General features: G+C 54.0%; 9 protein-coding genes across 9 annotated transcripts; 5 read left to right on the forward strand and 4 right to left on the reverse strand.

Moving 5' to 3' along the window:
- Positions 1-294: 294 nt before the first annotated feature.
- Positions 295-1,726, reverse strand: CTAM01_01422 (ubiquitin family protein; the record flags this gene model as incomplete). Its single annotated transcript, XM_060517464.1, has 2 exons — positions 295-1,230; positions 1,292-1,726. The coding sequence occupies 2 exons, from the start codon at positions 1,724-1,726 to the stop codon at positions 295-297; spliced, it is 1,371 nt and encodes a 456-aa protein (XP_060387925.1).
- A 1,858-nt stretch (positions 1,727-3,584) lies between these two features.
- CTAM01_01423 (zinc-binding dehydrogenase) lies at positions 3,585-4,737 on the forward strand (the record flags this gene model as incomplete). The annotated part of the gene is made up of 3 exons (XM_060517465.1): positions 3,585-3,617; positions 3,683-3,821; positions 3,902-4,737. 3 exons carry the CDS (start codon positions 3,585-3,587, stop codon positions 4,735-4,737), a joined length of 1,008 nt encoding a protein of 335 aa, XP_060387926.1.
- Positions 4,738-5,063: 326 nt separating this feature from the next.
- Positions 5,064-8,248, reverse strand: CTAM01_01424 (importin-beta domain-containing protein; the record flags this gene model as incomplete). The annotated part of the gene is made up of 2 exons (XM_060517466.1): positions 5,064-8,021; positions 8,084-8,248. The coding sequence occupies 2 exons, from the start codon at positions 8,246-8,248 to the stop codon at positions 5,064-5,066; spliced, it is 3,123 nt and encodes a 1,040-aa protein (XP_060387927.1).
- Positions 8,249-8,947: 699 nt separating this feature from the next.
- CTAM01_01425 (uncharacterized protein) lies at positions 8,948-10,859 on the reverse strand (the record flags this gene model as incomplete). The annotated part of the gene is made up of 3 exons (XM_060517467.1): positions 8,948-9,533; positions 9,592-9,875; positions 9,924-10,859. 3 exons carry the CDS (start codon positions 10,857-10,859, stop codon positions 8,948-8,950), a joined length of 1,806 nt encoding a protein of 601 aa, XP_060387928.1.
- Positions 10,860-12,947: 2,088 nt separating this feature from the next.
- On the forward strand, positions 12,948-14,363 carry CTAM01_01426 (Pex2/Pex12 amino terminal region; the record flags this gene model as incomplete). Its single annotated transcript, XM_060517468.1, has 1 exon — positions 12,948-14,363. The coding sequence occupies one exon, from the start codon at positions 12,948-12,950 to the stop codon at positions 14,361-14,363; it is 1,416 nt and encodes a 471-aa protein (XP_060387929.1).
- A 981-nt stretch (positions 14,364-15,344) lies between these two features.
- On the forward strand, positions 15,345-17,395 carry CTAM01_01427 (uncharacterized protein; the record flags this gene model as incomplete). Its single annotated transcript, XM_060517469.1, has 4 exons — positions 15,345-15,734; positions 15,820-16,043; positions 16,106-16,759; positions 16,819-17,395. 4 exons carry the CDS (start codon positions 15,345-15,347, stop codon positions 17,393-17,395), a joined length of 1,845 nt encoding a protein of 614 aa, XP_060387930.1.
- A 2,129-nt stretch (positions 17,396-19,524) lies between these two features.
- Positions 19,525-20,039, reverse strand: CTAM01_01428 (uncharacterized protein; the record flags this gene model as incomplete). The annotated part of the gene is made up of 2 exons (XM_060517470.1): positions 19,525-19,575; positions 19,632-20,039. 2 exons carry the CDS (start codon positions 20,037-20,039, stop codon positions 19,525-19,527), a joined length of 459 nt encoding a protein of 152 aa, XP_060387931.1.
- Positions 20,040-23,605: 3,566 nt separating this feature from the next.
- CTAM01_01429 (adenine phosphoribosyltransferase) lies at positions 23,606-24,354 on the forward strand (the record flags this gene model as incomplete). Its single annotated transcript, XM_060517471.1, has 2 exons — positions 23,606-24,131; positions 24,209-24,354. 2 exons carry the CDS (start codon positions 23,606-23,608, stop codon positions 24,352-24,354), a joined length of 672 nt encoding a protein of 223 aa, XP_060387932.1.
- A 1,709-nt stretch (positions 24,355-26,063) lies between these two features.
- On the forward strand, positions 26,064-27,268 carry CTAM01_01430 (uncharacterized protein; the record flags this gene model as incomplete). Its single annotated transcript, XM_060517472.1, has 3 exons — positions 26,064-26,253; positions 26,364-26,488; positions 26,564-27,268. Coding segments are annotated over 3 exons (1,020 nt in total), but the record flags the coding sequence as incomplete, so codon positions are not given.
- Positions 27,269-27,270: the final 2 nt, after the last annotated feature.

The following is a 27,270-nucleotide window of genomic DNA, read 5'->3' on the forward strand; positions in this document are numbered from 1 at the left end:
CGTATTTCTACTTCCGTCAATAACAAGGCTTCACGTGGTCTCCTTAGTCACGAGAGGATCCAAGATATTGGGTTGTGAACTTTCATAAACATCATGCCTGGATAATTTCCATATCGCCTCGGAAACTGCCAGAACCAAAGCGCGTGACAACTAGGTATGGTATGTACTTCCCTCCGTATCCTATTCACAGGGCATTAAGTCATGCGTCCTCGTGAGACGCTTCCTGCTACTACTCTGCTCTCTCTCTCTCTCTTTCTCTCTCTCTACCCCCCGGTCATGTATTTCAAAACATAATCAGCCACTCAGAAGATGCTCAATCGCGCCTTGCACGCTGCCACCGCTACGACGCAGAGCGGCTACGTTCCTATCAAAGTCGAAAAAGCCCATATCGTTGAGCTGGCGCAGTTGCTCGGCATAACGCTCCTCGGGGGGACGGTTGTCTGGGGGAGCCGGAGAGCCTCCACCAGCACCGCCGCCTGCACCGAGACCCCACATGCTCATCATCTGCTGCATCATCTCTGGGTTGATCTGACCAAAGGGCGAGGCGCCAAAGGGGTTTGCGGGTGCCTGGCCTTGGCCCTGACCCTGAGCTGCGTAAGGAGGAGGGGCGAACAGAGCAGCAAAAGGGTTGGCCGGAGGTGGACTCGTTGTAGAGTTTGCGCCCTGTCCACCCGCTGCCGTGCCTGTCGTCCCAGTAGCTCCGGCACCAGCTGTAGTCTGGGCACTATCGCCAGTCGCCGCTCCCGCACCGGGAGCTGCACCTTGAGCACCGGGTTGCTGAGGCGCAAACGGACTACCAGGGCCAAAGAGCGCACTGAGATCACCGAGTCCCTCCATGCCCATTCCACCAGCGCCGCCACCAAAGCCTGGGAAACCTGCGGGGAAGCCGAACGGGTTGGGAGCCTGACCCGTGTTGCCGCCGGCAGCCGCAGCTTCGGCAGGAGTAGTGTCGGTGGCGCCAGGCGCAGGGAAGGCAGCGTTGCCGCCTCCGCCGGCCATGTTGCGCTGCATTCTCATGACATTACGAAGCATGTCTGGGTTGGTCATCATCTGGCGCATGAATGGCGACTGGATGATCTCTCGTGCGTTGGGGACATTGCGCAGGTGTGGGTTGCTCTGGATCATGTAGTTGATGAAGTCGGGGTTGTCGAGGGCGGCGTTCATGGTCTGGAGCATGGAGGGATCGGAGAGCATCTGGGCCAACTGGTCGTCGGATGGCGGGGCACCCATCTGGAAACGTAAGATTAGTTTATGCCACGCAAGACTCGCCGCGGCACTGAAAGAAACTTACTCCTCCGTCAGCTCCAAATGTCTCGCGACTGGGCAGGTTGATGTGTCCGGCGTATCTGGCTCCGGTGAGGCCAGCGAGAATGTTGTTGGCAGTGCCAGCGGCCATGTTGGAGGGCACGGCGGGTGCGGCAGGCGTGGAGGCTGAAGTTGCGGGCTGAGGAGCTGGGTTGCTGGCTGCGCTCTTGACCATGTGGATGGTGTTGTTGGGCTTGATCTTGTAGGTGGCGAGTGTGTCGTCGTTCTTCATTACGCGACCAGAGTAGATAAGACGCTGGCGCTCGACGGGAACGTTCTCGAAATCTTCGCCGGCCAATTTGGTCTTGAGGTCGAGTACGGAGGCAGATTCAGACATGGTGATGGTATGGTTGCTATCCTGGCCCGTCTTCACCTTGAAGGTGACCTGGGCATCGGCGGTGCCCTCTGCGTTGTCGGCCATGACCTTGTGTGTTGCGGGTGCGTGGGCGCGATCGGTGGAGGTGCTTGGTGGTCAGGCAATGTCTGAATGTGTACCTAGTATATGACGACGACTTGGTCTCTGGAAGGCCTGAGAATGGCTCGGAGGGGTGGAAGAGAGGCAAAGGCGTGAGATGTTGGAGGGAAAGAGAGAAGTTGTTGGGAGTATGTGGACAAGACGACCGAATGCGAGGTCAAGCTGGGGCAAGGTGCAAGTCAGTTAGGCAGGTGAAATATGGTAGGTGGCCGGAGGGGAGTTGCGCAGGATTGGGTGTTTGTGTCGTTGGTGACGGTTGGTGGGCTCCAATGATGGCGTCGGGGAGGGGCAGCAGCCAGCAGCGAGCAGCAGCACTGGAGGCAATGAGGTGCCCAGAAGCAAGCATGGGCCAGTTCTACGAGGTGCGGCGGAACGGATCCAATACCTTACGCAATGGAGCGGGAGAGTGAGATAACTACGGTTAGCGCTGGGTCGTGCCCACTGAGGGTGCTGTCGCTGTGCGGCGTCGGGTACTTTGGGTGGTGACTCGTGGTCCTGGCAGCCTGGACTCAAGGATGGTAGTCCATAGGTAGGTAGGTAGGTAACATCAATAGCAGGTGCCTCACGAACGGAACAGGTCGAATTAGGCACCTTTTGCCGCAGCGCGCTAACGCTGGTGGGAGCGGAAGGTAAGGTATAGGTAAGAACAGGGGGGTTCTCAGCTAAGGTCACTTTTGACAGCGCTGTCAAAATCGACGTCTCTGCTGGCGGCGCACTCCCTCCCATTTGATGCAAGACAATCCGCAGGAACTACATTGGCACTCTATTATCTCTGACATCAAGGGCAGAGAAATGATTCTATTGGGGAAGAAATCAATGCTCGCCCGCGATGATCGACCAAGCCGCATTGTCAGGATTAGGTGTAGGTATCGAATTCCACGTCCCTCAATTCCCATGCGCCAAACGACCGCCCCCCCTGGACGACCCCAACTTAAAAGTAGCCTCAGGTCATGTCCACAGTCATCTCTTCCATTGTCATCCATCGACTTCTACCTCTAATTCACGATGGCGATACAACTCGGCAACAAATAGCGCGAGCAATCCGGCATCCATCCACAAGGGCTTGGAGCTGCAATACCTAATCTCTTGAAGGGAAAGTTTGTGGCCAATTTTGGAAGTGTGCCTACCCTCGAGTAACGGAGCAGCATCATTCAATCAAACATTCACAACATGTGTGAAGTCGTCGATGACAATTCAGGTAGTCCGTAGGTACGGAGTATTGATAGCGCAGATACAAATACGACCTCAATCAGATGCACAGAGCATAAGCAACTACCTATTGCAACCAATTCATCTACTAGGGCCATTCACACGCCACATCTGTAGCCAAAATGACGACAACAGCTGATGCCGGTGGGCTGGATCCCTCTGATTATCTACCTGCCAAAGAACCTCCAATCTGCATCTAGATCTTGTACTCTAAGGCAGGCGCTTGGGCCATGTCTCTCTCTGCTGCTCACCGAGCCTCCTCCACATCCCCGGAATTCGCACACCGAAAAGGCCCCAAATCTAGCCAACGAGGGGCCACAGACGTTGCCTCGGCTCCCCCCCTCCTCGGCGTCTCCAAGACCCCCGGTCCGGGGTAACAACGTGTAGAGAAGCTCGAGACTAACGACAGCTCATATCCTCAATCTTAGGTTCATACAAACTCACAATATTCATCTTCCATCTCATCCGGCTCTTACGGTAGTTTCCTACGTATAACTTCGGCCAGCTTTACCTCACATCTGGCCTTCAATCTATCTCAAATCAAGTCCCTTACCTACGAAGAGTACCAGACATCACAGTAGAATCCATCTTCACAATGCGCGGCATTCAGATTAAGGAATATGTCAAGGTGAGCTTCATCACCATTGAGGAACGATTCTCCCTAAATGAGCACTCGATCTAACGATTCAAAAGTCTCCCAAGGAGCTCCGCGTGACGGATCTCCCAGACCCCGTCCCCAAGAAGGATGACGAGTACCTCATCCAAGTCCACGCCACGGCCGCCAACTTTTTTGACATTCTCCAAATCCAAGGGAAATACCAGACTCAACCTCGTACGGTCCCCCCCTTCCTGTCCTTCAGAGACTTAGCACACATACATCTCAGTGTACCATACTAAATCGAAATACCCTAGCCTTCCCCTGGACATCGGGCTGCGAATTCGCAGGCATCGTCCTCAAAGCCCCCTCGTCAAACGCAAAATACCCCGTCGGCGCCCGCGTCTTCGGCGCAACCCAAGGCGCCTTCGCCTCCCAGTGCGTCGCCCGCGAAAAGGAACTCCTCCCCATCCCAGACGGCTGGTCCTACACCGAGGCCGCCGGCCTCTTCATCACCGCGCCCACCTCCTACGGCGCCCTCGTCGTTCGCGCCGGCGTGAAGCCCGGCGACATCGTCCTCGTCCACGCCGCGGCCGGCGGCGTCGGCCTCGCCGCCGTGCAAGTCGCAAAGGCCTTCGGCGCCACCGTCATCGCCACGGCCTCGACGCCGCGCAAGCTCGACGTCGCCAAAGCCTTTGGCGCGGACCACGTCGTCGACTACCGCGAGGCCGACTGGCCCGCCAAAGTGAAAGCCCTCACGCCCGGCGGGCGCGGCGTCGACATCGTCTACGACCCCGTCGGCATGGTCGACGCCAGCACCAAATGCACGGCCTGGAACGGCCGCATCCTCATCATTGGCTTCGCGGCCGGCAAGATTGAAAAGGTGGCCATGAACAAGGTGCTCCTCAAGAACATCAGCCTCGTCGGCATCTTTTGGGGCCAGTACGCCGTCAAGGAGAAGGAGACCGTCGTCGAGGTGTGGAAGGGCATCATGAAGCTCGTCGCCGAGGGGAAGCTACGCGGCACCGAGTTCACCGACGAGGAGTTTGTCGGGCTCGAGCGCATCCCGGACGCGCTTATTGCTCTGGGCAGCCGCGGGACCTGGGGTAAGGTCGTTGTCAAGATCCCCCAGGATGGTCAGAGCAAGTTGTAGAACCATGTTACTGCGAGAGTGTCGTTTTCTTGGCGATTAGAGCGAGGCATATCTAGATCGACTTTTGAATCAGTCACTTATGCCACCAATGTAAGTCTTCAATAAACATTAGTTCTCTTTGGACGGGTGCTTCCGCCATTAGGCGTCAAATCGTTCTTGTATTCACATTTGCCATTGCCAGGAGATACGCCATGAGCACCTCTCTTTCTCTATCTGACAGCCTCGTCATGAAATCATAATCATTCCCATGTTTTCCCGTCTATTACAGCTCAATCCCGACGAACAGCTCACGCAAACGCTGCTGCTGCTGCTGCTGCACTGGCTCCCTAAGCGCCCGTGATCTGCGTCAACGACCAAAACTTCTGCAAAACGTCCTTGTCCACATTGGCAGCCCACTCCTGCTCAAACTGCTGTTCTCCACCGGAGCGCTGGACGATATCCTGCAGCCTCTCCTTGACGAATCTCATGGCGTTGATCGTGTGGACGGGATCCTTGGCGCCAAACTCCGTCTCCTTGATGCTCTTGGGTGTATCGTAATCCGTGGGCTCGAGTTCGCCCCAGATGAGCGAGTCAGTGCCGTCCGTCGTACCGTCCTGGAGCTCGGCAATGGTGCCAACCCACAGCGTGAAATAGTCTTGCAACTTGCTCAGTGTGAGGTTCTGCATGGGCTGCGGGAGCTCCATAAGGCGCGCCAGGGCCAGGAGGGACAGCTTCTGCCTAGGAAGATGATCCAGCCCGTCAAGGTGAGAGAACCACTCGCCGCTGAGCCAGGCCCAAACCTGTTCTAGAGGCCCGAAAGATGTGAGCATGGTGACGAAGAGTGTCGGGTCGGCGATAAGGAGTCGTGAGAGAATTGCAAAGTAGTCGCGTTCTGTTATCGTGTTGAGCTTGCTAACCTTCCTGTTCGGTCCGGTCGTCTGGTGTGCCTCCCAAGCATCGTGGAGAGCCTCCATAATCTTCTTCAAGAAACCAAGTTCGAGAAGATCCTGCATAATCACCTGGGTTCCGCCGAGCTCAGAGGCGGCCCGAATCAGATATTCAATGCACACGGTGCCGAGTCTGACCTGCTCTCGGCTTCTAGAGTCGAGAACGCCTGACAGAGCGACCAAGAATGGACGCCGCAGTCTATCTTCCATGACAGCTTGTGTGCCAAGGAGAATGTAGGACTCAACCACGGACAACGCCTGCGCAGCGGTCTCTGTTTGATACTCCAGCAGGGGAAGTGATAATTCCGCGATGCTCATAATATCTGCGGATAAGGGCGGGTTGCTCTGCATGAGAACAGAGTTCCATAGCTCCAATGCCTCGTCGATCAGGTACGTGTGCAGGTCGGAGCCCGGTTTGGCTGCTTCTGAGAGCAACGGGACCATCAGGTGATGATACCTCTGAGAGTCGCTGCCCATGGACATAACCAGCGCGGCAAAGATGGCGATGATGGCCTGTTTAATCATGTACTCCTCCGTTCCAGAGTTTTCCCAAATGCTCGGTAGGCTTGACATGATAAAGTCTGCGAACTGAGAGACGTAATTCTCTAGTCTCGTGACCAAGATACGCATGGACTCCAGCACGGCGAGCTTGGTCTCGTCCACGTCAACATTTTGAATGAGCTGAAGTAGCTCATTAAGCACATCGGCTGCGTAGGGGAGGAAAGCCTCTGCGCTGAAGGCAAGCTCGTCTACGATCCACCGCAGCTGACGCGCGGCTGTGATTCTGACGACAATGTCGTTGTTCGGGTCCGCGGGGTTGAGAAAGTGACGGAACATTTCGTAGATGAGTGGTCTACTGTTGTCGGCAATCTTGACCGTAACCCATTGGCTGACCATGATTGCGATGCGTCTGCGGAGAACCTTATACAAGGGCCCTTGTTGCTGCGCATCTTGAAGAACAGTCGAGACCAGGAGACTATCGAAATCGAACGCGTTCATGACGTTAGGTGCAGCCAAACCCATAGCCGTATACACTGCTTCCTTTGTAGCGATATCTGACTGTGAGTTTGACGCGGTTTGGAAGTAAGAAAGCAGAGGTGGTATCATGAGATCCTTGAAGTTGACAAGCAAATCAAGGAAGAGCTTCTCAGCGCAAGGGCGGACTTCCCATTCGTAGGCGTTACCCTCACTCTGTTCCTGTTGTTCCCACTCCTCGGGGTCTTCCTCCCATGCATCGAGATCTGCCTTCCGGAAGACGAAGAGATGTGTGATGATGATATTCGCCATCTGGACCACGAAATCATCCTTGAGAAGCTCTTGTTTGACGAGCGCAACAGCATCATTCTCGTCCTTCTTAGCTTCTGCACTCCGGAATTTGAACGTCTGCTTGGGATAAAATGCAATTCTCAAGCATGCTCTCATCAGCAGCAGGCCCCTCAGGGCCAGTCTTTCCAGCAAGGGTCCCTCGACTTTTGACTTTGATTCTGATGGGCCCGAATCACCGGAAGACTGCCGGATGCCACCTGACTTTTCGAAAACTTCGGCAAACTTCGCGACGAGATCCCAGTAGGCGTGGACCAAGGGTAAAGAATTTGGTAAAACGGCGAAACTGGCGGGATGCGCCTCGGACATGTCGATATGCAGCTTTGTGAACTGCAGGAGGTGCTTTCCTACAGTATCTTGATAGGGTGCCGGGACTGGCGAGTCGTGGCTCACAAAGCCAAGAAATTGGCCAAAGTGATTTTGAGACACGGTCCAAAACTGTTCGACCGTCTTGTCGTTATGAGGAGCCTCATAGCCTACCACGAGCAACCGTCGAATGGTTTTAAGAGAGATGAGACTGTTGAGCATAGCCGCATCGGCCGTATCCTCCTCGCCACGACCACTCGTGAGATAATCAACCCAGACTGCTGACTTTTCGGTGTAAATCTCTCCCAGCAAGTACACCATTTCGGGGGTGACAGACTGGAGGGCGGTTTGGGATCTTCTGAGGCGAGCGGTGCCCAGCTCCTTCACAACGCGAAGGAGGATCTGGAGAGAACCATAAAGATGCTGCTGGTTGCCGTTCTTTGAGGACCTGACCAAGCCGATAATTTGCGAGAGTGCTTCCGGCCAGTGCTGCGGGTAGTCAATCCTAATGACTTTGGCGGTGACGAGGGAGTTGTGCAGCGACAGTCCTGTCTCCTCCTCTTCGAGCGTGCCCTGGAACAAGCGTTGCCGGACGACATTCTTCTCTTCCGGGTCCAGACCACCTTTGACGTGGGGGAGCAGGCGCCAGTATTTGTCGATGCCGTTCTTAAGCTGAATGACGGCAAGGAATCGAAGCTCGTGAGGAAGGGATTTATCGAGAAAAACGGTCTAGGGATAGGGCGTCGGTGAGTTACTTGATCATATCGTACACAAAGGGTGGATTTACATACCTGAAGGGAAGAGAAGTATCCCTTCTCCGTTTCCCATGATGTCAGCTGTTGCCCAGCGGCCTGTCTGCGCGCATAGTCGGCCGAAGTCGCGGATTCGAGAACGCGGCAGAGCTCCTGCAGGCTGAGGGGGTTGGCATCGCCGGGCACCTCGATCGCGAAGCTCATGTTGTGGTCTTCCTGGTGAGCGACCAAGGTGTCGATGCCACAGTCGTTTCGGTCCCAAGGAGTTTCGGGTTGGTGTTGACGAGAGGTTGAAGTCTCGTATTCGAGAAGGCGGCGTGAAGTACGAAGAAGCGGTTGGAAATTTAGACCCAGGCCCTCTTATCGCTGTGGCGGGGCACTGTTGTAGAGGGCGGTCCATCGCGGGGTAGTGGGGCGTTTGAGGAGCATGGGCGCTGTTCGCTGTTGGAAAGCGCAGGATGTCACTCCAAGCGCCCTGAGAAACTCTCCCGTCCTGACGACACACCTTACAAGGTGAAATAAGGTTACCTGTACAATGGCATTCCACAGGGCCAAGAGAAGAAGCATGTGCTTCCAGCAATGCAGCAGCATTCATACAACGAACGTTTGCCTTCAATGTGTGCCACAAACTTTGCTTCGACTGTCACGTCAGTTAAAAATTTCCTCTGTCTATGGTCAGGCGAAATTGATTCTTAGGCGGAGACAAAGATGAGAAACCATATCATTGACGCAGGGATATCTAAGCGCTGTAGAAACCAAACAGGAAAATCAAGCCTTCCTCGAATCATCCGATGACTACCAATCATTTTTGATCCTCTTCCTAATGCATAGCTGGGCCTCTGGAGAGAACATTCTAAAGAGACAACCATGCGCCGAGCTCATCATCCCACTGCTATCATCATCTCACAATCCCATGTTCATGATTCCGGTGCTCCAGTTGAACATCTCCTCCACTGTTCTTGGCTCAGGAAATGAAAACATGCCAGAATCTGGGGCCACCGCAGGCGTTGACATGTCAGTGATGAAAGCATCCATGCATGAGTTTAGCTGAGTGACGCTGTCACGATTGTTGGTCACATTAAGCTCTCTCAACACTTCGCTGACTTCATTGCCAATGCTTCTTGCGACGGGCCACATCTCACCGGCAACCTTGAGTACGCCGAGCAGGAGATCAAGCTTCTCACGCAGAGCCGGTGAATCTGATCCGCCATACATTCTCGCATCGAGTAGTGCGAGAGCGGCCCTTCGCAACCCGATGATGCATGCAGGGCTGTATCGGGCCGGTGGAAGCGAGAAGTTGAAGAGACCGATTGTCGACAGGCCTGCTTGTAGGGCGGTTGAGCATTCGAGCCATGGATAAGTCGAGCTGGAGCATCGCGGCATCCGAGGTAAGGTCATGTGGCGCGCTTTGAAGAGCGGGCCAAGCGTGAGCAGGTCCCGAATCCCAAATCCCGACGCTTCCATGGGTAGTTGCATCTTGATCCTCAGGCTATCTTTCGATTAGTATTATGGAGCCTTAGACTACTTTATGGATGAAGCATACTCACCTATACGCGTAGGCCATCGCGTGAAACAGAACCATGTCAACTGCACCCCCCGAGTCCACCAACTGTTGTTTCCATTTAGGTAGGTTGATGAGCCAACTGACCAATCTGGAGTCGGCTCTATCGATGGTATTAGACAATAGTCCTGGTGGCAGTGTTGGCATAGGGAGTATCAACTCCGTGCTCAACCGGCACAGATCAATGAGATACGTCCACGACGAATGGCTCGTTTCATCCATAGGATCTCTTGCGTTGTACTCCTTAAGGGACAACGGTTGTGGAATCTCCTGGTTTTTGTTAGTACCAACATCAGATTGGCGGTAATAGTGACTTACCCCTGACTGATATTCCCATTCTTCACATGGAAGTTCAGTCGTTGCGATAACGCCGGACAACACGAAAGCGGGCGAGTCCTCGCGCATCGCTCGCATGTTGCCTTGCCAGTAAAGCGCCCAGTAGGTCCTTCGTGAGCTCTCTGCAACGAAAGGATCACCTGCAGCATCTGCAAACGACTTGTCTTGCATGCCGAGATCGAGAGCCATCTGAGTTGCAGCGTCCATCCACCCCGCACTCAAGTCCAATCGTCCCTCGCCAAAAGCAGCAACACTGAGAACGAGGAGACCCTGTACAGTCCAGCAAGTCATAGGCAAGCTGCCACTTGCGAGACTGAATGCTTTCTCTCGAAGTTCCTCTGATGAGACAGCATTTGAGAAGAGTGATCCCACGTACGTGATACAGCTTGTGAGGAAATGGAAAGGCTGGGGGTTCGACCGAATACGACTGAGGAGCTGGTTCCTGGGCAGGAGCCACGGATGGGTATCGTGAAAGTTGGTGAAGTAAAGGTCGAAGAGAAGCGAAGTCGGTGATGCGGTGTTCAAGTCAGGGAGATGAGAGCTCCTGGCCAGAGACCATCCACAGGGTAGCTTGTCGACTACGTGAATGGGAATATCGAAGCTCGCCACCTCGGGAGATGGGAAAGAGACTGGCGTGTCCGGCGAGGCTGAAGGAGGTGCGATAGGATCGTTGATGAGACTGCGTTTCTTGGCATCTCGAATACCTCGGCGAGACTTTGCGTAGTAGCAGGTCTTCTCCTCCAAGCGGCATCTTAGGCAGGTTGGTAAGGCCGAGTCACACTTGACGTGCTTTGATCGACAGGGCACACAGGCGAGAGATGCTCTAATGGTGGCTTTTGATTTGGCGGCCCCAGCACGTTGCTGCGTATCTCCCGGGCTATTGGCTTCCCTTGGGCTGGTGTTTGGCGTGAGCTCCATCGTGAACTACAGTGAGCTTAGTTTGACGTCGTGATTGGTTGTGAAGGGGAATCTGATCTAGTACATATGCCAGATTGCTTCTCTGTGTTCGGATCGTCCAAGGCCAAAGGAGATGCTGCTGGTGTTTATGTAAATCTTTGCCTTGACAACTGACGATTGACGAACTCTTAACCGTCTCTGCCCCTGTCGGTAGACTGGATGCCTCAATGTCACGTTCACATCTTGACCAGCCCAATTTGGACATGCAAGACATCGACCGGGGAAGGAAATGGGTGAAGAGAGATGACATAACAGAAAAGCGTTCCGTAGTTCTCAATACGCGCTTGTTGTTCGGGCCGCCCGCCACTTTGCTATGCTCCGAGCCTCTTCGGACACTGTTTCTGGAGCTGGAAACACAAAAAAGCGCGGTGAGTGAGTGACTCTGAAGCGATAAGTGAAAATAGAAGCATCTTGGTAAGCACCACTGTGAGAAGCTAGGTATGGGCCGGGTTGCGTCGAAGCCGTGTTGAGCCACGCCTGCGTCCCGGTCGATTGGGCAGAGGATGCTTAGGGTGTACACTTTTTCCGAATTAGGAATGCCTTCATGCAGGTATACGGTTCCTAGCAAGCCCGCTGCACGATGTCTAGTCTGAGCCTCCCGCTCTACCCGTTTGTCGAACCAAGAACCAGTGTTTTCAGTTGTCTCGATATTGAATCCGGCCAGAGATAGACTCTCATTGGATCTCCAGCAGGTTTGAGTAGGCAGCGAGATTTGATGGAAGGTTCTAGCGCAAGGCACGAAGTTGGTGTTCTACTCCTTACTCTTCCGGCCTACAATGCTAACAGAAAGATAGACCTCGTCACAATAGGCGAGCTCCTCATTGCCTGTAGCCCTTGATCAACGAGTTTTGAAAGATTGTGTAGTACGATCAAGTCAAACCCGGGGCGCTGTGTATACTGAGGTTGAACGGGCTTTTAGTTACTGGGTAACGTTACCATCGACGATGTGATGTGATGAAGGCTTCATACACGTCCAAATCACGATGTGCGTCATTGGCCTCGCTCAACTCCGGCGGTCAGATTAGCTCCGTGTGAGAAAGATGGGCTTGAAGATGTCAATTCAGCGTAATCGCAAAACGCTTGAGACAACAGGGCAAGAATTTGACAAGCGAAGAATGCCCTGAGAATGCCTTGCAAGCCTCTCAGACTCGTGAGGCCGATAAGATGGGTTGTTGGCGCTAGTCGACATAAGCTTGACCTGATGCTGCAGCTGTGGTGGCCGGACGTTGGCGAATCGAATGCAAGATTTCCTTCTTCTCTCCTTCTTGTCACACCCCAAAGCTGCGAAGATGTCTGCGGGTAAGGCAAGGGTCACCTCCCCGTCTCAGCACAGTGCTATAGAATGGCGCATGGTGTGTCGGGTATGTCCGTTCGTGTTCATGTCGACAACCTTCAGTGATGGCAGAGATGCGGAGAGGAAGACTATCTGCGGTAGTATTCCGTCCCTATGGCGGCAAGGGTTGGTGATTGAGGCACGTTCATCTCAAGCACTCAACCTCCTCCCGCTCTGCGGTTGTACAGGGGTCCAGGTTGGTGACACACCGTCTGATGTAAGCCTGTCTTCTGCATCGCATCTGCAGAGCAATCAGTAAACAGCATGACAGAGATGTATATTGGTTTGTAAGACCACAGCCAACTTGCTCAAAGTAGAGTTGCTTTGGTAAGGTAATGAATAAAAGTCGGAGGCTCAGGAAGCTGTGGTCGTACAAGAAGGACAGGGGACATGACCTCCACTAGAATGGCACGGGCGCCCCGGGACGTCAGACTCCAGCCTCCGGCCGATTCTCGGCTCAGGCCACTCCCGCCCAGGTCATGGCTCAGGTAATAATCCACCATCCGCGGCAGGCAGGGGCCTCGGGGACTTGAGCAGCGCAACGGGTTTGGTGGCAGCCGATGCAGGTGAGCAGAGCGGACCTCGGCTTTTCCTCCACTTACCACTCTTGAGGTGCCAGAACTACCGTCACCTTATCATCAGCCACTTGATGGAAGAGGTGTGATGCATCGCAATTTGCACCTCACCACCACCTTTCACCACCCAATGCTGCCCAGATGACATCGACCAATTTTGCGCAAGCGCAGCAGCGGCTGGCAGCACGACGACAAGCCCGCGAAGCCGATAACGCAGCACGACTCGCCGCCCAGCGTGATTCCTCACGCGCCCGCGCCCAGATTGATCGTTTGCCCTTCCCTTTCAGTCGCCTCGGCTCAGCATGGGACTCGATTTCAACGCAAGACGGCACTCGCCCCGCCTTCAGGGTCGGGCAAGTCGACGCAGAATTACTCGATGACGAACTATTGGAGTTACTTCGCGGCCAGGTTGGCGATGCACTCAAGTACTTCGCTGGCGGCCACCTGAAAGACGACTGGTCTGCTGAGATCCTTCTTGCACTTCGCGCCATCCTATTCAAGTTGACAGTCTGGGATAACGACGCGACATATGGAGCAGCTCTACAGAACCTGAAATACACGGATGCGCGCAAAGATGGATCCGTCCTCGTTGCGCCATCTAGGTGGCAGAAGTCACTATACGGATTAGCCACCGTATTTGGGAAATACGGCTGGGAGAAGTGGGAGAACTGGTTGCTCGAGAACGACGATGGTTACAGCGATGAGCCCAACCCTCGACTCCAAAGATTGTCGCGGCTGACGTCTCGGATAACGACGCTCCACGCTGGAGCAGCCTTCGTTTCGTTTCTCGTCTTTCTACTGCAGGGAAGATATCGCACCCTTCTCGATAGAGTCTTACGAATGCGCCTGGCTCCACCAACCAGTCAGGTGAGCCGAGAGGTCTCTTTTGAGTACCTCAACCGACAACTTGTTTGGCACGCTTTCACGGAGTTTCTTCTATTCATATTGCCGCTTGTTGGCATCAACCGGTGGAGGAGGTGGATTTCAAGGACATGGCGCAAGACGAAAGAGATCATCACCACAAAGGGAGACGAAGATAAGTCGGCTAATGGTGAACTGGGCTTTTTGCCCGAACGCACATGCGCCATATGCTACCAGGATCAGAACGCCCTTGCGAGCACAGAGACCGAGATCATGGCAGCAGCCGCATCAAGTGGTGTTATCGGCTCTTCCCAAACCGATATCACCAATCCTTACGAGACCATCCCTTGCGGCTGCATATATTGCTTTGTCTGCATCGCAACGCGACTAGAGCGCGAAGAAGGTGAAGGCTGGACGTGTCTCAAGTGTGGCGAGCTCGTCAAAGAGTGCAAGCCATGGAGCGGCGACGTTTTAGAGCCACCAAAGAAGTCGCCAACTGCCAAAGTTGTGGCCTTTCTAGATGACGCCAGGGATTCTCAGAGTGAAATTGGCACGGAGGGCAACGCTGATAGCGAAGAGGGCGAGGGCATGAATAGCACCGAGTTTATTGATGTTTCTCAGGATAAAGACTATTCTGACGATACGGATACTGGCGACTCAGAAGGGTTCGAGGAGACAATGGACCAGGACGAGTAAAAAGGCTACAAACAACCACATTGTACACTATTGCACGACTTAGCACCGGCATCATGAGGTCTTCGTCTTTTTAGGCAGCGTCTTCATCTGAAGATAGCCCAAGCAAGCGATCATTAATACGCATACGCAAGGAGTTGCTCAGTCCTTAGAGACATGGATGGATATGCGGTAGTAGCCCAACTTCTAGGAAGTCACGAATGCAAGGCTTTATCGTCTTATCATCTTGACATCGCATTACAAGCTCATTTCCCCTGTTCCGTTTGGTATGCGAATGATTGATGCATCCGTCTTCTTACGCCATCAGTCCGGGGCCGGGGACACATCGGGGGGCAGAACGTGGTCGAAGCCCCCCCCCCCCCCCCCCCCCCCCCCCCCCCCCCCCCCCCCCCCCCCCCCCCCGCCCCCCCCCCCCCGAAGACCGGCCTCCCCCCCCCCCCCCACCCCCCCACCCCCCCCACCCCCCCCCCGCCCCCCCCCCACCCCCCCCCCCCCCCCCCACTGCCAACGCACTCCATGCTCCGCCCAATACGCGCTAGCGCCCGCTGTACAAGGACGTTGGATCCGCCATGCCCACCGAGATTCCAGGGACCGTCCCAGGCACATGGCGGCCTTAGCGTCATAAGCGCACTCAAATCCCAATATACACAGGACTGTTGTCCGGGATTCCTTCACCTCACACCACGAGCTTCCGACGCCCACACGACGAATTCGAGATCCGCCCTTGCGCATTTGTGTAATTCAGCGCAGCGTCTCGAGACAACAACGTGTTAGACGAGTTTACAACTGCTTTTCTCCAAAGAACATAGAAATCGCATCGAAACAAAGTTGGAAATCAGAGAAGGAAAAGGCACATGACGAGACTTTTCCCCAAACCGAAGAAACAAAACAACAACAACAACAACAACAACAACAACAACAACAAGACACCCCAAATGTCGCAAAGATAGAAGACCTACCCACCGAACCTCACAAATCCAAGCGATGCCGAGCTTCTTCCAATTCACCCAAGGCAACGAGTCCCGCGCCCGCCTCACGAGCGACGCCTCCCCTCTGCTGGGCCGATTCCGCGCCGTACCCCCGCGATCCGACGTCCCCGGCCGCCGTCGCCGCTCCAGCACCCTCGGCTTGTTCACGTCTAATAACCGTGGAAGCGTATACGTCGGCTACGGCGCGCTTCTATCCGCCTCGGGGCTCGAGAACCACGATAATGATGCCGTAAGGGGCGGCGACTGGGAGGAGTTGGGCGCGTGGGCGCGCACCTGGCGCAAGATCTCCAACGTCTGGGTCGAACCGAAGCAGAGTGCCGTCAAGGGCGTTGTCGACGTGTGGTGGAGTCGGTATGGAGTCTTGGTGCTGATGCCTGCTGTTCTGGTATGTTTGGCAATTCCTTTGACAATAGGACGGACGGATCGAAGAGTTGGCGAGTGATTGGGACTAACACGGGAGGGAAACCTAGGCTATTGCATGGTGTGCGATACCGTTCCCAAAGTACTCCTTTCCCGGTGAGGATGACGATGATCGGAGTGATCCCCTGCCAGGGTCTGGGCGTAAGATACCCGGCCACGGAGAAGCAAGAGTACAGATCAACTTTTGGTTCTTCCTCTTTGTGTACTACGGTTTCTATAACGTTACGGCTCTGATATGGATCACCAAGGTCTTCAACTTGTACAGCTTGAATTGGTACGTCAGAACCCCTTTCACGCTCCTCAGAAGCACCTAGATATGCTTATACTCAAATGTAGGTGGCCGCAATCCTTTGGATTTCCAGTTACGATGTCCATCATCGCCCTCATCTCGATAGCAGTCCCAATCCCCATCTACCTGGTCCCAGAGACGCGCTTCCTCACCGCCCACAACACGGCCTGGATTTCCTGGACCTTCATCGTCATGGCCATGCCAGTTGCCATTGCCTTTTGCATCCTCCTGACCTCCCAGCGTCACCTGAAGCTGCGCCAGTCGCTCTCCGAGACCCAACGCATCTTCACCACGTCCTGGTGGACAGGCGAGGCCGAAGGGAGCATCCCCCGTCGCGATAACCGCCGGCGGCCGAATCTTAGCAGCGATGCCTTTGACCCGGACGCGACGCTCCAGGTCGCCGCTGAGCAGTCTCGCAATATGGGCGGCGTCAGGATGCGCCGTAGGTGGCTGCCCGCCAGCTTCGTCCGCTTCATCTGGTTCTGCTTGGCCCTTTTTGTCGGGCTCATGGCGTACGTCATAGGAGAGGCCTACGCCGAGATATACCTGCGCACGCTGCCTCATAACAACTTGGAGACCATCGTGTACGTCTACAGCTGGATCATCACGGTGCACCTACTTGATGCCCTCACGGGCTGGCTTCTGGGTATCCGCGAGGGCGAGCGAGTGGGAAGCTACCCCCTGAGCTGGGTCTTCAAACTGTGAGTACTCCTTGTCTAGGCAAGAGTGATTCAACATCAAATTGACACCAACCATCCAGATACTTCATGCTCACCTACCAAACCTACGTCCGCGCTCTATACGCGCGTCTCCGCTCCCCGGAGCAATTCATCTACCTCCAGATCCTCTCCAGCAGCACCCTCATCATCCTCACCCCGCTCACAATGTCCCGCCTCTACCACCGCATCACCGTCGCCCTCAACTTCACGGACCAGTCCTACGCCTCGTACCAGAAAGTGTGTACCCGCAACGTCTTCATCCGCTTCCTCGCCGAGAACGTCTCCATGGCCGCCTTCCTCGGCAGCGTGCTGGTGCTGCACTTTGGGCCCAACAAGGACGTCTATCCGTACTTTGCCTTTGACGGGAAAGTGACGGGCGACGACTACGACTACGATTTCCGGCTCACCTTTTGGGCCTCGTCCGTCACCTGGGCCTGCGAGCTCGTCGCCTCCGTCATCGTACGCGGGCTCATCAGCTGGTTCTTCGGTGTCGATGTCGGTATGGAGGGCAAGCTCGACCTCGCCGTGTGGCCGGAGCTGCTCCCGACCAGCGTGGCTGTCATGTTCCACGTCCTGCAGAACATGTTCTTCTCCATTATCCGGCTACAATTCCACTGATGGAAAGGAAGCGCAACAATCAGACGCAAACGCCCTCAACCCCAAGCTCGGCTGGTTCCCGCTGGCTCTCTCTTCGGCTCCTACATGCCGATATCGCCCTTTCTTATCACCATTACATCCAACCATCAAACTGTTTCCCCCATTGCAGAGGCGTTATCCGAACTCATTGAGCGCTTTCATTTCTTTCGGCAAGAGATTGCACTCTGTCCAGGGTGTGTAACACGGCATCCTGGGTTACTTTTTTCTTCTCTCTCAGCATCGAGCGATACCAACAATAGCCGGCGTACCACCTTTTCTTTCTTTCTTGGATGGATAACGAACAACTTTCTTTCTCTTTCGCATACCTTGGGCGTACATGTTGTTCTTTATTCTGTTCTCTTGCCGCGTCTGCTTTTTTGGCTATCGGTGCGGAAAGAACTAAGAAAGATACCCCCCTTCCTCGTCTCGTTTCCTCCCTCTATTTTCATACCCCATGCTCGCTCACGTTATTCCAAGTTTCATTAGATTAGAGATACCACACTCATCAATTCCCTTCCTTGGCATGATGGTTACGAAAGATCGGATATTAGTTTTCTTTTCTGGGGGTAGAAAGAGAGATTCAATGTTAATACGTAGAGATTAATGATCATCATGTTAGACGACTCAGCAATCATTGTTGGTAGCTTTATATGACGGCCTCCTTGGTAGATACATACGACCTGCAGGAAGACAAGAGGCGAACTAATAAGAGTGACAGTGACAGTCTGCTTATAGAGTAAACTAGATCCAGTGCAGAGTTGGAAAAAGAGAAAACGTGATACTGCCAAAGCCCTTGAGTAGCGCAGTCTGCTTCTTGTCTCCAAAGATCCTCATTTAATCGGCCATCTGGCAATCTCATTGGTGCCGTCAAAATCGAAATCGGCTACCTGCATGATGCCGTCCTACCACCACACTCCTCCGTCTTGGAGCCATGACACACGCGGTCGACACCCTCTTCACCCAGAGCATCGCGACTCGGTCAAGCTTTGGTGCGGCTCGCTCTGGCCACTCGTGGAAACTGAAGCCGCTCAACGGTCTCTGCAGAATCCCGACATTTTCCATGGAACCAGCGAGCTTCATTCTGGTTTTGGGTAGGGTCGGCCACAGCGGTAACTGTGGTTGCGTCTGCGAGACGACGACAATACCTGACAGGCAGAGAGAGAAGTAAGCAAAGAAACACCATCAGCGCGCAGAATTGATCCACGGATAGCCGCTTTCCCCGGACGAGTTGGAATGGGGGCTGATTGCAGCCGACCAACAGCCATCAGAGATACCAATGCCACCTGGCACGAATAGGACATCGACCCGGATAGTCTCTGACTGCATCTTCCCTACAAAGATTTGAGCGACGTCAGCAAATAGTTACCCACAGTTGCATATTTTTCTCTTAGGCCTTTCCCTTCTTTCTTCAGATCACGGAGCCAATGATACCAGAGTCGGACAGTAGCGGTGAGGGATAGGTCGCTCGATGGTCGGCCATGAAAGACTGACTCATTTGCATCGACTACCCGCTAGCGGCGCCGGAGCTACGGCATCATCAAGCTTCTCAAGGCCAAACGGAAAGGGTAGGGGCCGTCAGTAAGGCATCCGGTTGTGAAAACCTGCTGCCGTGAGGTTGCGTCAACGGGTCCGTTTCCACCTGTGCCGGAGCGTTTTGGACGCCGCTAATGCACCCAATTTTGGTCGCCGCTGGCCCCGGGCATGTGAACCTTCCCGTCTCAAGTTGCGGCTACGATAATCCCCGGCTCGTATGGAAGGAAGTGCTTCCACAGTTTGTTCCGGAGTCATAGTGTTGGGCTGTTGCAGGAAATTCCTGATGACTACCGGATGACCGAGAGAGCCTGTTATGTTTCGTTGGGAAAGGCAATTGTCCTTAGCATTCTACAGAGGCATATTAGTTCCAAAGAACCCGAGAAGAGACCGTTTGCCCGGCAAGGACACCACGGTACAGCGGCTGGCATCTCTGTCCGAGCCGCCCGATGAAATCGAGTTCCACTGTCCGTGGGGAGGCCGCGTCTCGTCCTTGGCTTGAACGGGGCCCGATGGCAAATCGATGACAAAAAAATATGTTGGTTTCGGCCACTCAGCAGAAGGGCCAGGGTAGGCACTGTTTAAAAGCGTTTGGCGGAATGGCTTCCGACCTGGGATGGGACGCTACATGTCTGTGCATGTACTATGATTATAGACAGTGATTCTCGTGTGTTATAAGGTAGTTTACCACTTGGTATCTATATCGGAATCGCATGGCTGTAGGACGTGTAGTGATGCGGTGGAGACACCGGCAGCAGCGGTCGCGATCCAGACTCAATCGACCAGGTACATCGTTCACCAGCTTTCCCAAGCTCCAGGCGAAATACGGACGAAGATCTTCGAAAGTTGACGGGAAACAGGATCGAAGCTCAGGTTCCAGACTGGGCCATCGGTGACATGCTAGGAATCGGAAAGGAAGGTTCCAGGATAACGGACGGCTGGGCGGAAATGATCGGATAAGATGGTCTCGAAACATTCGGACAAAATCTGATGGGGTTGCCAAGAAGATGGACCCGTCCATGCCAGGGCTGAGTCCTTCGTATGTCCTGGTAGAGGCAGATGTAGGTATGCGGATACTAAGGTTGGTACTATGCATTGGTTCACTGAGGTGCCGAGTCTCGTTTGGCAGGATTCGCGGGTGGTCAACATTGTGGTGTGGTAGTGGGATGAGTCGGCGGCTGCTTGGATCGCGGTATGCATTGGCGCGTGAGATCAACGGGATGTCCTAAGTGATACGGCTCGTTTCCTGTCGAGAGCGCGGGGGCACATGTCGTTCACAGGGGATCTTTGAAGTGTGATTCGACGGCGACCCTGGCCGCGGCCGTGACTCAATGCGAAGTGATAGCAGGATGTTGCGGCGGCGGTTTGTCTGTCTCTCGGAACGTTTTGGCTCAATGGGAACAGTGAACGGGCGAGACCCTGCGACGTAGTGGGTGGGGTGAAAGCTGATAATTGACGGAATGGCACAGCGGTAGGACCCCATCGTTGCTGGTGGCCGAAGCTCATACATACGCAGTAAGGTGAGAGGACGCGGAACCATGTTGCCTGTCAGACAGGTACCGGACAAGTGGGCTGTGATATATAAGCCCTCAACAGAATCAAGTACGTTAAGTAAGTACAAGTACAAGCTGTGGGTGCAGATACAGCACTAAGGAGTACTCCTGAACATCTGCCGTAACAATTTGATCGTTCCGGTTTGGCTCAGGTTTGAGCATTGTTGGGCCTGAGCAAAGTGTTCTATCGAGGCCATGCCGTGAAGTGTCTCGATATGTGGAGGTTTTGTGATGGCTGCCGTACGTAGTACACTCCCTTGGCTGGAGAGGACGAAGCTAGGTTAGCAGTCCAAGGACGTGCTCTGTATGTACAGCCAAGACACTGGGCCGACATTGTAGTGTCTGTACGCTATGATTGGCTTTGCAGAGAAGAGGAATAATGCATGGGCTGAATGCATCTAGAAGCAAAATAGGAGCGGGAATGGTATGTTCTACCTTAGAAATGGGTGGAGTGGAGGGACAGCTGCCCGTAAGCCGCAGTTCGCCTCAAACGGCCCGTTTAATTTGAGCTGGGGGCCGTTTGAAGGAGCAAGTTCGAAGAGTCTTGTACATAGGCAAGAGTACCACCCATACCGACCTTACCTTTAGCAAAGGCTCCTCAGCAGTAACTACTTGCCTCGAGACCAAATGGAGCAGGAAAGAGCCCATGAGCCTCGAGGTACCTTAGTTACTTGGGTGGTTCCTGCTTGTCATGGATGAGGATAATCTTCCAGGTTGTCAGGCACGTCCCTACCTACCTACCTTACCTTAGATGCCTCGGGCGGAACATACCTAGGTAAGAACGTTCCTATGCAAGTCAACACTCCAGTATTGTTACCAAATATGTACTCTGCATTCCCTCTATTTCCCCTACCAAAGTACTTGCTTCATAATCACTTGGTACCTCTTCCACTGTGTGCTCGAGCGAGCTTCTCGACCTCCTCTGCCACATCGACAGCTCATCTGCTCCACATCACCACATTCGTGCCTCTCCTATCATCCACCCTTGACCTATTCACCCAAAGCACAATAATTTGGACGTTTGAAACGAGCTGAGATGTTTCCGGTATCATCGGGTCTTCAGGGCCCTAGTGCCTACCTACTTCAAGCTTCAGTCACTAACCTGGAAGGTAGCATGATCCACAGAAATCGGCACCAATGCTATTCTCGCTGACGGTATTGAGAACCACCGTCGCCGCAACTTCACCATGGCGCCTGTATGTGCAACCAAGCCGTTGACAGCCCTCCGGGTTGTTCAAAGTTCGAACAGCCTGCCGCGCCTGCTTTGCCTCGTGCTATCCGTACGGGCCTGTACGGGTATTGTGGTGATGAAATAGCATGGCATGTTGGTACCACCTACACGCGCATGCAGGACTCTGCACCACATTCGCCATTCATCGCTGCGCTCCTCCTCATCGGTGTTGGGCAGGGAAAAAAGACAAGGGCCCTGGTCCAAGGCTAAATGTCTTCCGGTTCTGGTACTTCGTCTCTTCAGAGCAAACCATATTCACAACCAAAGTTCATGTCGTCGACCTGCAGACTACCTAGACAGTCTTCTCTGCAGCGCTTGACGAAGCTACTCACCGAAAACTAGCTCACACCCTTCAGGGCCGTGACATGATATCTAGGTATGTGCATGACCGTTCTTGATGAGGGAAAGGGCTACGACAAGAAGGAGAAGACAAGGGATGCTGCTATCATTGATTCACGGCTCGGATGATGACGTGCCATGCAACATCCAGAGGCTTCCTGACGTTTGTGCTGGGCTGCCTGGCGAGGGTGAGACAGAGACAGCTTGTGTCATGGTCCCTTTCTCGGAGGTGGTGGCATAGTGGGGAACTGCTTCTTGCGCTCGTCCGTTCGTCCACGGCCCAAGGTCCCCTGCCTTGGGATATGGAGGGGTCGTTGCTGCTACGATGGAGGGGCAATCAATTCTGGCTGAAAGACATCCCACCTCCCACCTGCGCCGTTGCCGGCTTACCATTTGCTATTACAGCCAGATACGATATCGCGCGACCTGAGGGACGAGAAACAGCCCAGAAAGGAATCAAGTGTTTCCCAGCATCTGTTGGCCGCTCATCTGCGGAAACCACAGCACCTCTCTGAGGTATTCCCGAGTCAACATGAACTTGCTTGAGCAATATGTTTCAACACAATGGGCTTCCCAAGTTGGGCGGCAATGAAGAGACAGAGAAGGCATCAAAAGGCAGCGCTCGGAAGTCAGGAGAGACAAAGGAAAAGTAAAGATAATGAATGCTCGCCATCCTATCTAAGGCATATCCCGAAGCGCCTTAAATGAGCTTTTCCTATCAAGCCTTGGACTAGCTTGGCCATGTACCCTCATCGCTGTCATTTTCGTCGCGGACCACTCTTGGGCAAGTTGGAATCGACCTGCCCACTTCGCACCACACGTAGTGACACCCTACCCGTATCACAACTCTCCACTTCCTAATCGATGGCGCGTTCACACTCACACTCACTCTTACCACTCTCCGGAATCTACGCTACCCAGTCGCTCTAGTAGATTTTTTCTTCCTTATTTTTCTCTTCTCGCCTCTGCTACCTCCATGACCCCTGGCCATACACAGTTGATACTCTGTACCTAAGGTATCTTATCACCTTCCTGCACGCCGTCTGCCAGCCTGCTTTCGTGATTTCATGCCTTGTCTTACTCTCCACCCCCGGCGAGCCGAGCTGGACTAGCCTGCCATTCTCTTTCCCACACTCTTTTCTCACACACCTCAGTTCAGTCCCGATGGGTACGAAGTATCTTACACACGCTGGCACACACGCACACCTCCTCACCCCTCCACGACCCCTCGGTCAAAATAAGGAACCGGTACCTAGTAACTCCGTTGTCTTAGCAGCTCCAATACAATCTCCACGTACCCTCAGCACCTTGTCTACCTTTGCGTGCTAGCCAACCTAACCTTACCGTTGTTTTTTACCACCTGCCACTTGTTCGTGTCCCACACCCCTCCTCTCTCGCTCACACTCAGTCTACTCTCCGGGATCCGACCCCAAAATTTTCTTCTGCCAACCTAGATACAGACAGACTCATATCATTGCTTTCCAACCCGCCCAGAAGACCTTCTTAACCCGCCTGTTCCTCCCCTCTCCTCTCTTCACAATGTCCTCCGAACAACTCCCCCTCTCAAACGACGCCTCTGCGGCTACAATCAACCCTTTGGCCGCCCACCCCATCCACCCTCAAGATGCCCAGGGACGACAGCCCGCCGCCGCCTCCGCCGCCTCCCCCGAACTCGCCAGTGGGAAGGTGAAGCTCACGGGCGCTCTGCGTCACTTTGCTGATTTCCCTATCAAGGGAATCGACTTTGTCGACATCATGCCCCTCTTCCTCGACCCCACCGTTCACCAGACTCTCGGCGATGCCCTTGAGTTGCAGGTCAAGGAGGCTTTCCCGACTCTTCCCGACGTCATTGTCGGTCTCGACGCCCGTGGTTTCCTTTTTGGCCCCGGCATGGCCCTCCGTCTCGGCACCGGCTTCGCCCCGGTGCGCAAGCAGGGCAAGCTGCCCGGCCCGTGCGTTACCGCCGAGTACCAGAAGGAGTACGGCTCCGACTTCTTCCAGATGCAGCAGGATGCCATCAAGCCTGGCCAGAAGGTTCTGGTCGTCGATGACATTATTGCTACTGGTAAGCTACATACTCTGTGCTGAAATGCGCAACATTCCCCCGAGGCTAGATCGTACAGGTCCACTAACACGAAATAGGTGGTTCCGCAAAGGCTGCGGCCGACCTCATCAAGCAGCTCGGTGGCGAGATTGTCGGCTATCTCTTCATCCTAGAAATTCCCGGTCTGAACGGCCGTGAGAAGCTCGGCGACACCAAGACCGTCATCCTCCTCGAAGACGCATAAAGGACACTATGGGAGTGGACCGTATGGGCCTTTCATAGAAGCCCGATGATCAGCACATATCTTCGATGGGCGGGCTGTTGTCTCCGATTCAACTTGGCACGGCCTGAGCTCTCGAAAGTACATAGATACCTGTCGTGGGATGACAGGCTTTGATACCAACCAAAAGAGGTGTCAAGATCAACGAAAAGTGGTCTCTTTCCTTGGAATCTGATCTATTTCGATTTCCTTACACAAGGACACGCGCGAAGAGTGACATCGCGTCGGCGTTTTGGTTTACAAAAAGTTGGATGGCAAACTGATTGGAGAGATGACAACACATAGACGATATGAGATGAAAAGACTCGGGTTTGAACCCGTAGTCGAATGGGCGCGTTCGCGTTCTTAACAACGCGAACGCCCTCAAATATAATGACGAGCAAACACCAGCATAAAACTTTCGCCAATGTGCCCATACCCAATGTCTGTGGTTTGAAGTCGCCGGTAGGTACTCTTGAAGGCTCACTCTCATCTAAATGCTTGATATGCATGTCTGAGACAAGCTCGCGGGGTCGTATAAGTCGTGTAAGTTGAGGTTGATTCGTCCGGATCAGGAGGCACGGTGAGTTTGTGCAGAAACACCTGCAAGCTAGGCTGAGAAGATGGGAGCAGCATCCATAGATACTTTGTGAGTCACATTAATATTACGCGAAATGCTTGAGATTCCGGGAATGACCTCAGTTCATTACCAGTACCTGAACTACCTTATATACTGAGCCGGCGACTTACTTAAGAAGCTCTTTAGGGCAAGTGACACCCGATTTCACTACAAGATCCTATATCTCTTTGGTAGGATTCACATTGACTTCCAGGCTGACGAAGTCTCCTTTTGAGACAGCGAGTCCCTTTGGCGATGCCCGTATGCGGGCAGCAAGAGAAGCGGGGGCCCGATGAACCAGACCATTCCACGGATCGTCGACCCGGATCTACCAGCACAATATAACACAACCACTACGACATTGACAAGCTCCAACCAGCTCGCAGTTTAAGCAGCAAACAAAGAGGCGGGACGAAGGCGCCATCAGAGAGGGAAAAAAGGCGTGCTGATCCATGATGTCACAACCTGTCGACCGCAACCCCTCAATTGCTTCTAGGTACAGTCGTTCGGGATGACCCCACTGCATTTTTACACGCGAGAACGGCAGCTAGGCGGGCAAGAGCGGGTAGTCTCCCAAGTTTCTAGACATCCATGTTGAGATCGTACTTGATTGTCACCGAATTGGGATAGCTGTCTTGTTGGGGGAGCCACGGCGTGCGTTGCACGGAACGTGGTTGCTAAGCGGTTTCCGCGTGGAATTAATAAGCTGTCTTGAACTCTCGGAGGAACGACGTCCAACGGAGGCGGGGTTGCTTGGAGTTTATAAGCTACGAGACGGGCAAACTTCTTCATGTTTGTAGACTCTTTTTTTTTTTTTGGCATCGTCTTACTGCCTTTCGACGTATTGAATCCTTTTCATCAGACACAGATATTGCTAAATTGACGAACCATCTAACATGACTGTCAAAATCTTTCTGTAAGCATGCCCATAGTGTCCATGCTCTCTCAAAAAATCCCATAGCTAATGTATAAATCAGGACGGGCGTCACAGGTGCGAAGTGACCTTTATTCCCGACATGCAAATGTCCGAGGCCAACGATTTATTTGATCCTCTTGCTAACACAAATGGTCAGGCTACATTGGCGGCGACGCCTTTTACGCCCTTTACGAGAAACACCCGGAATACGAGTACGCACTCCTCGTGCGCAATGAAGAGCGTGCCGCTCCCGTGAAGGAGGCGTATCCCAAGGTTCGCATAGTACTCGGCGGTTTGGAAGACGCGAGCGTAATCGAAAAGGAGGCGGCTGCTGCTGATGTAGTAATTCGTATGTTGCCGTCCGTTTCATGCTTCTCCCTTGAACATATTTCAAGAAAAATGTCGTTGACTGAGGAGCGAAAATGCGATGGGATGAGAGGCTAACAACGAGGGACTAAGACACCGCTGGGTCTGCTGATGATGAGCCATCCGCAAAAGCCATCGCAAAGGGGCTGGCAGAGGGACACACGCCTGAGAAGCCGGGCTTCTGGCTTCACATCTCGGGTACCGGTATCCTGCAATGGGTGAGACACACACAGAGAGAGATATTCTTCTTTTTCCAATACCTAAGCAAATGGCCACTAACACCCCAACCACAGTACGACATGAGGAACAAACGCTACGGCGAGGCCCCCCTCCCAGACCAAGACTACCACGACATCCGCGACATTGACCGCATCCTCTCCCTGCCCGACGACGCCATCCACCGCGACATTGACAAGATTGTCCTCGGCAGCAACTCCCCCAGCGTCCGCACCGCCATCGTCGGCCCGCCCACAATCTACGGCCGCGGCCGCGGCCCGACGAACCAGCGCTCGATCCAGGTGCCCTCCCTCGCGCAGGCCACGCTGGAAAAGGGCTTCGCGCCCATCGTGGCGCCGGGCAAGGCCGAGTGGGACAACGTCCACGTGCACGATCTCTCACGGCTGTTTGTAAAGCTCGCGGAGGCGACGCAGGACGCGTCCAAGAACGCCGACCCGGAGATTCTGGGCCCGCGGGCGTATTACTTTGTCGAGAGCGGGACGCACGCGTGGCGCGAGGTTGCCGGGTGGGTTGCGGAGGAGGCGTTCAAGCAGGGTTTTCTGCCGGCGGCGTTGACCAAGGAGGCTACGATGAAGGAGGTGCTGCAGAGCGATGGCAAGGCGAACGCGACGTGGGGGTTCAATTCCAAGAGCAAGGCGGAGAGGGCGCGCAAGTATTTTGGGTGGGAGGCGGAGAGCAGGAGTTTGAGGGAGGATATTGCTGATACGGTTGCTTTTGAGGCCAAGAAGTTGGGCATTCAGCCCAAGGAGAAGAAGCAGTGAAG

The sequence above is a fragment of the Colletotrichum tamarilloi genome (assembly GCF_030869305.1).
Source record: "Colletotrichum tamarilloi strain Tom-12 chromosome Unknown Scaffold_3.1, whole genome shotgun sequence".
Classification (NCBI taxonomy): domain Eukaryota; kingdom Fungi; phylum Ascomycota; class Sordariomycetes; order Glomerellales; family Glomerellaceae; genus Colletotrichum; species Colletotrichum tamarilloi.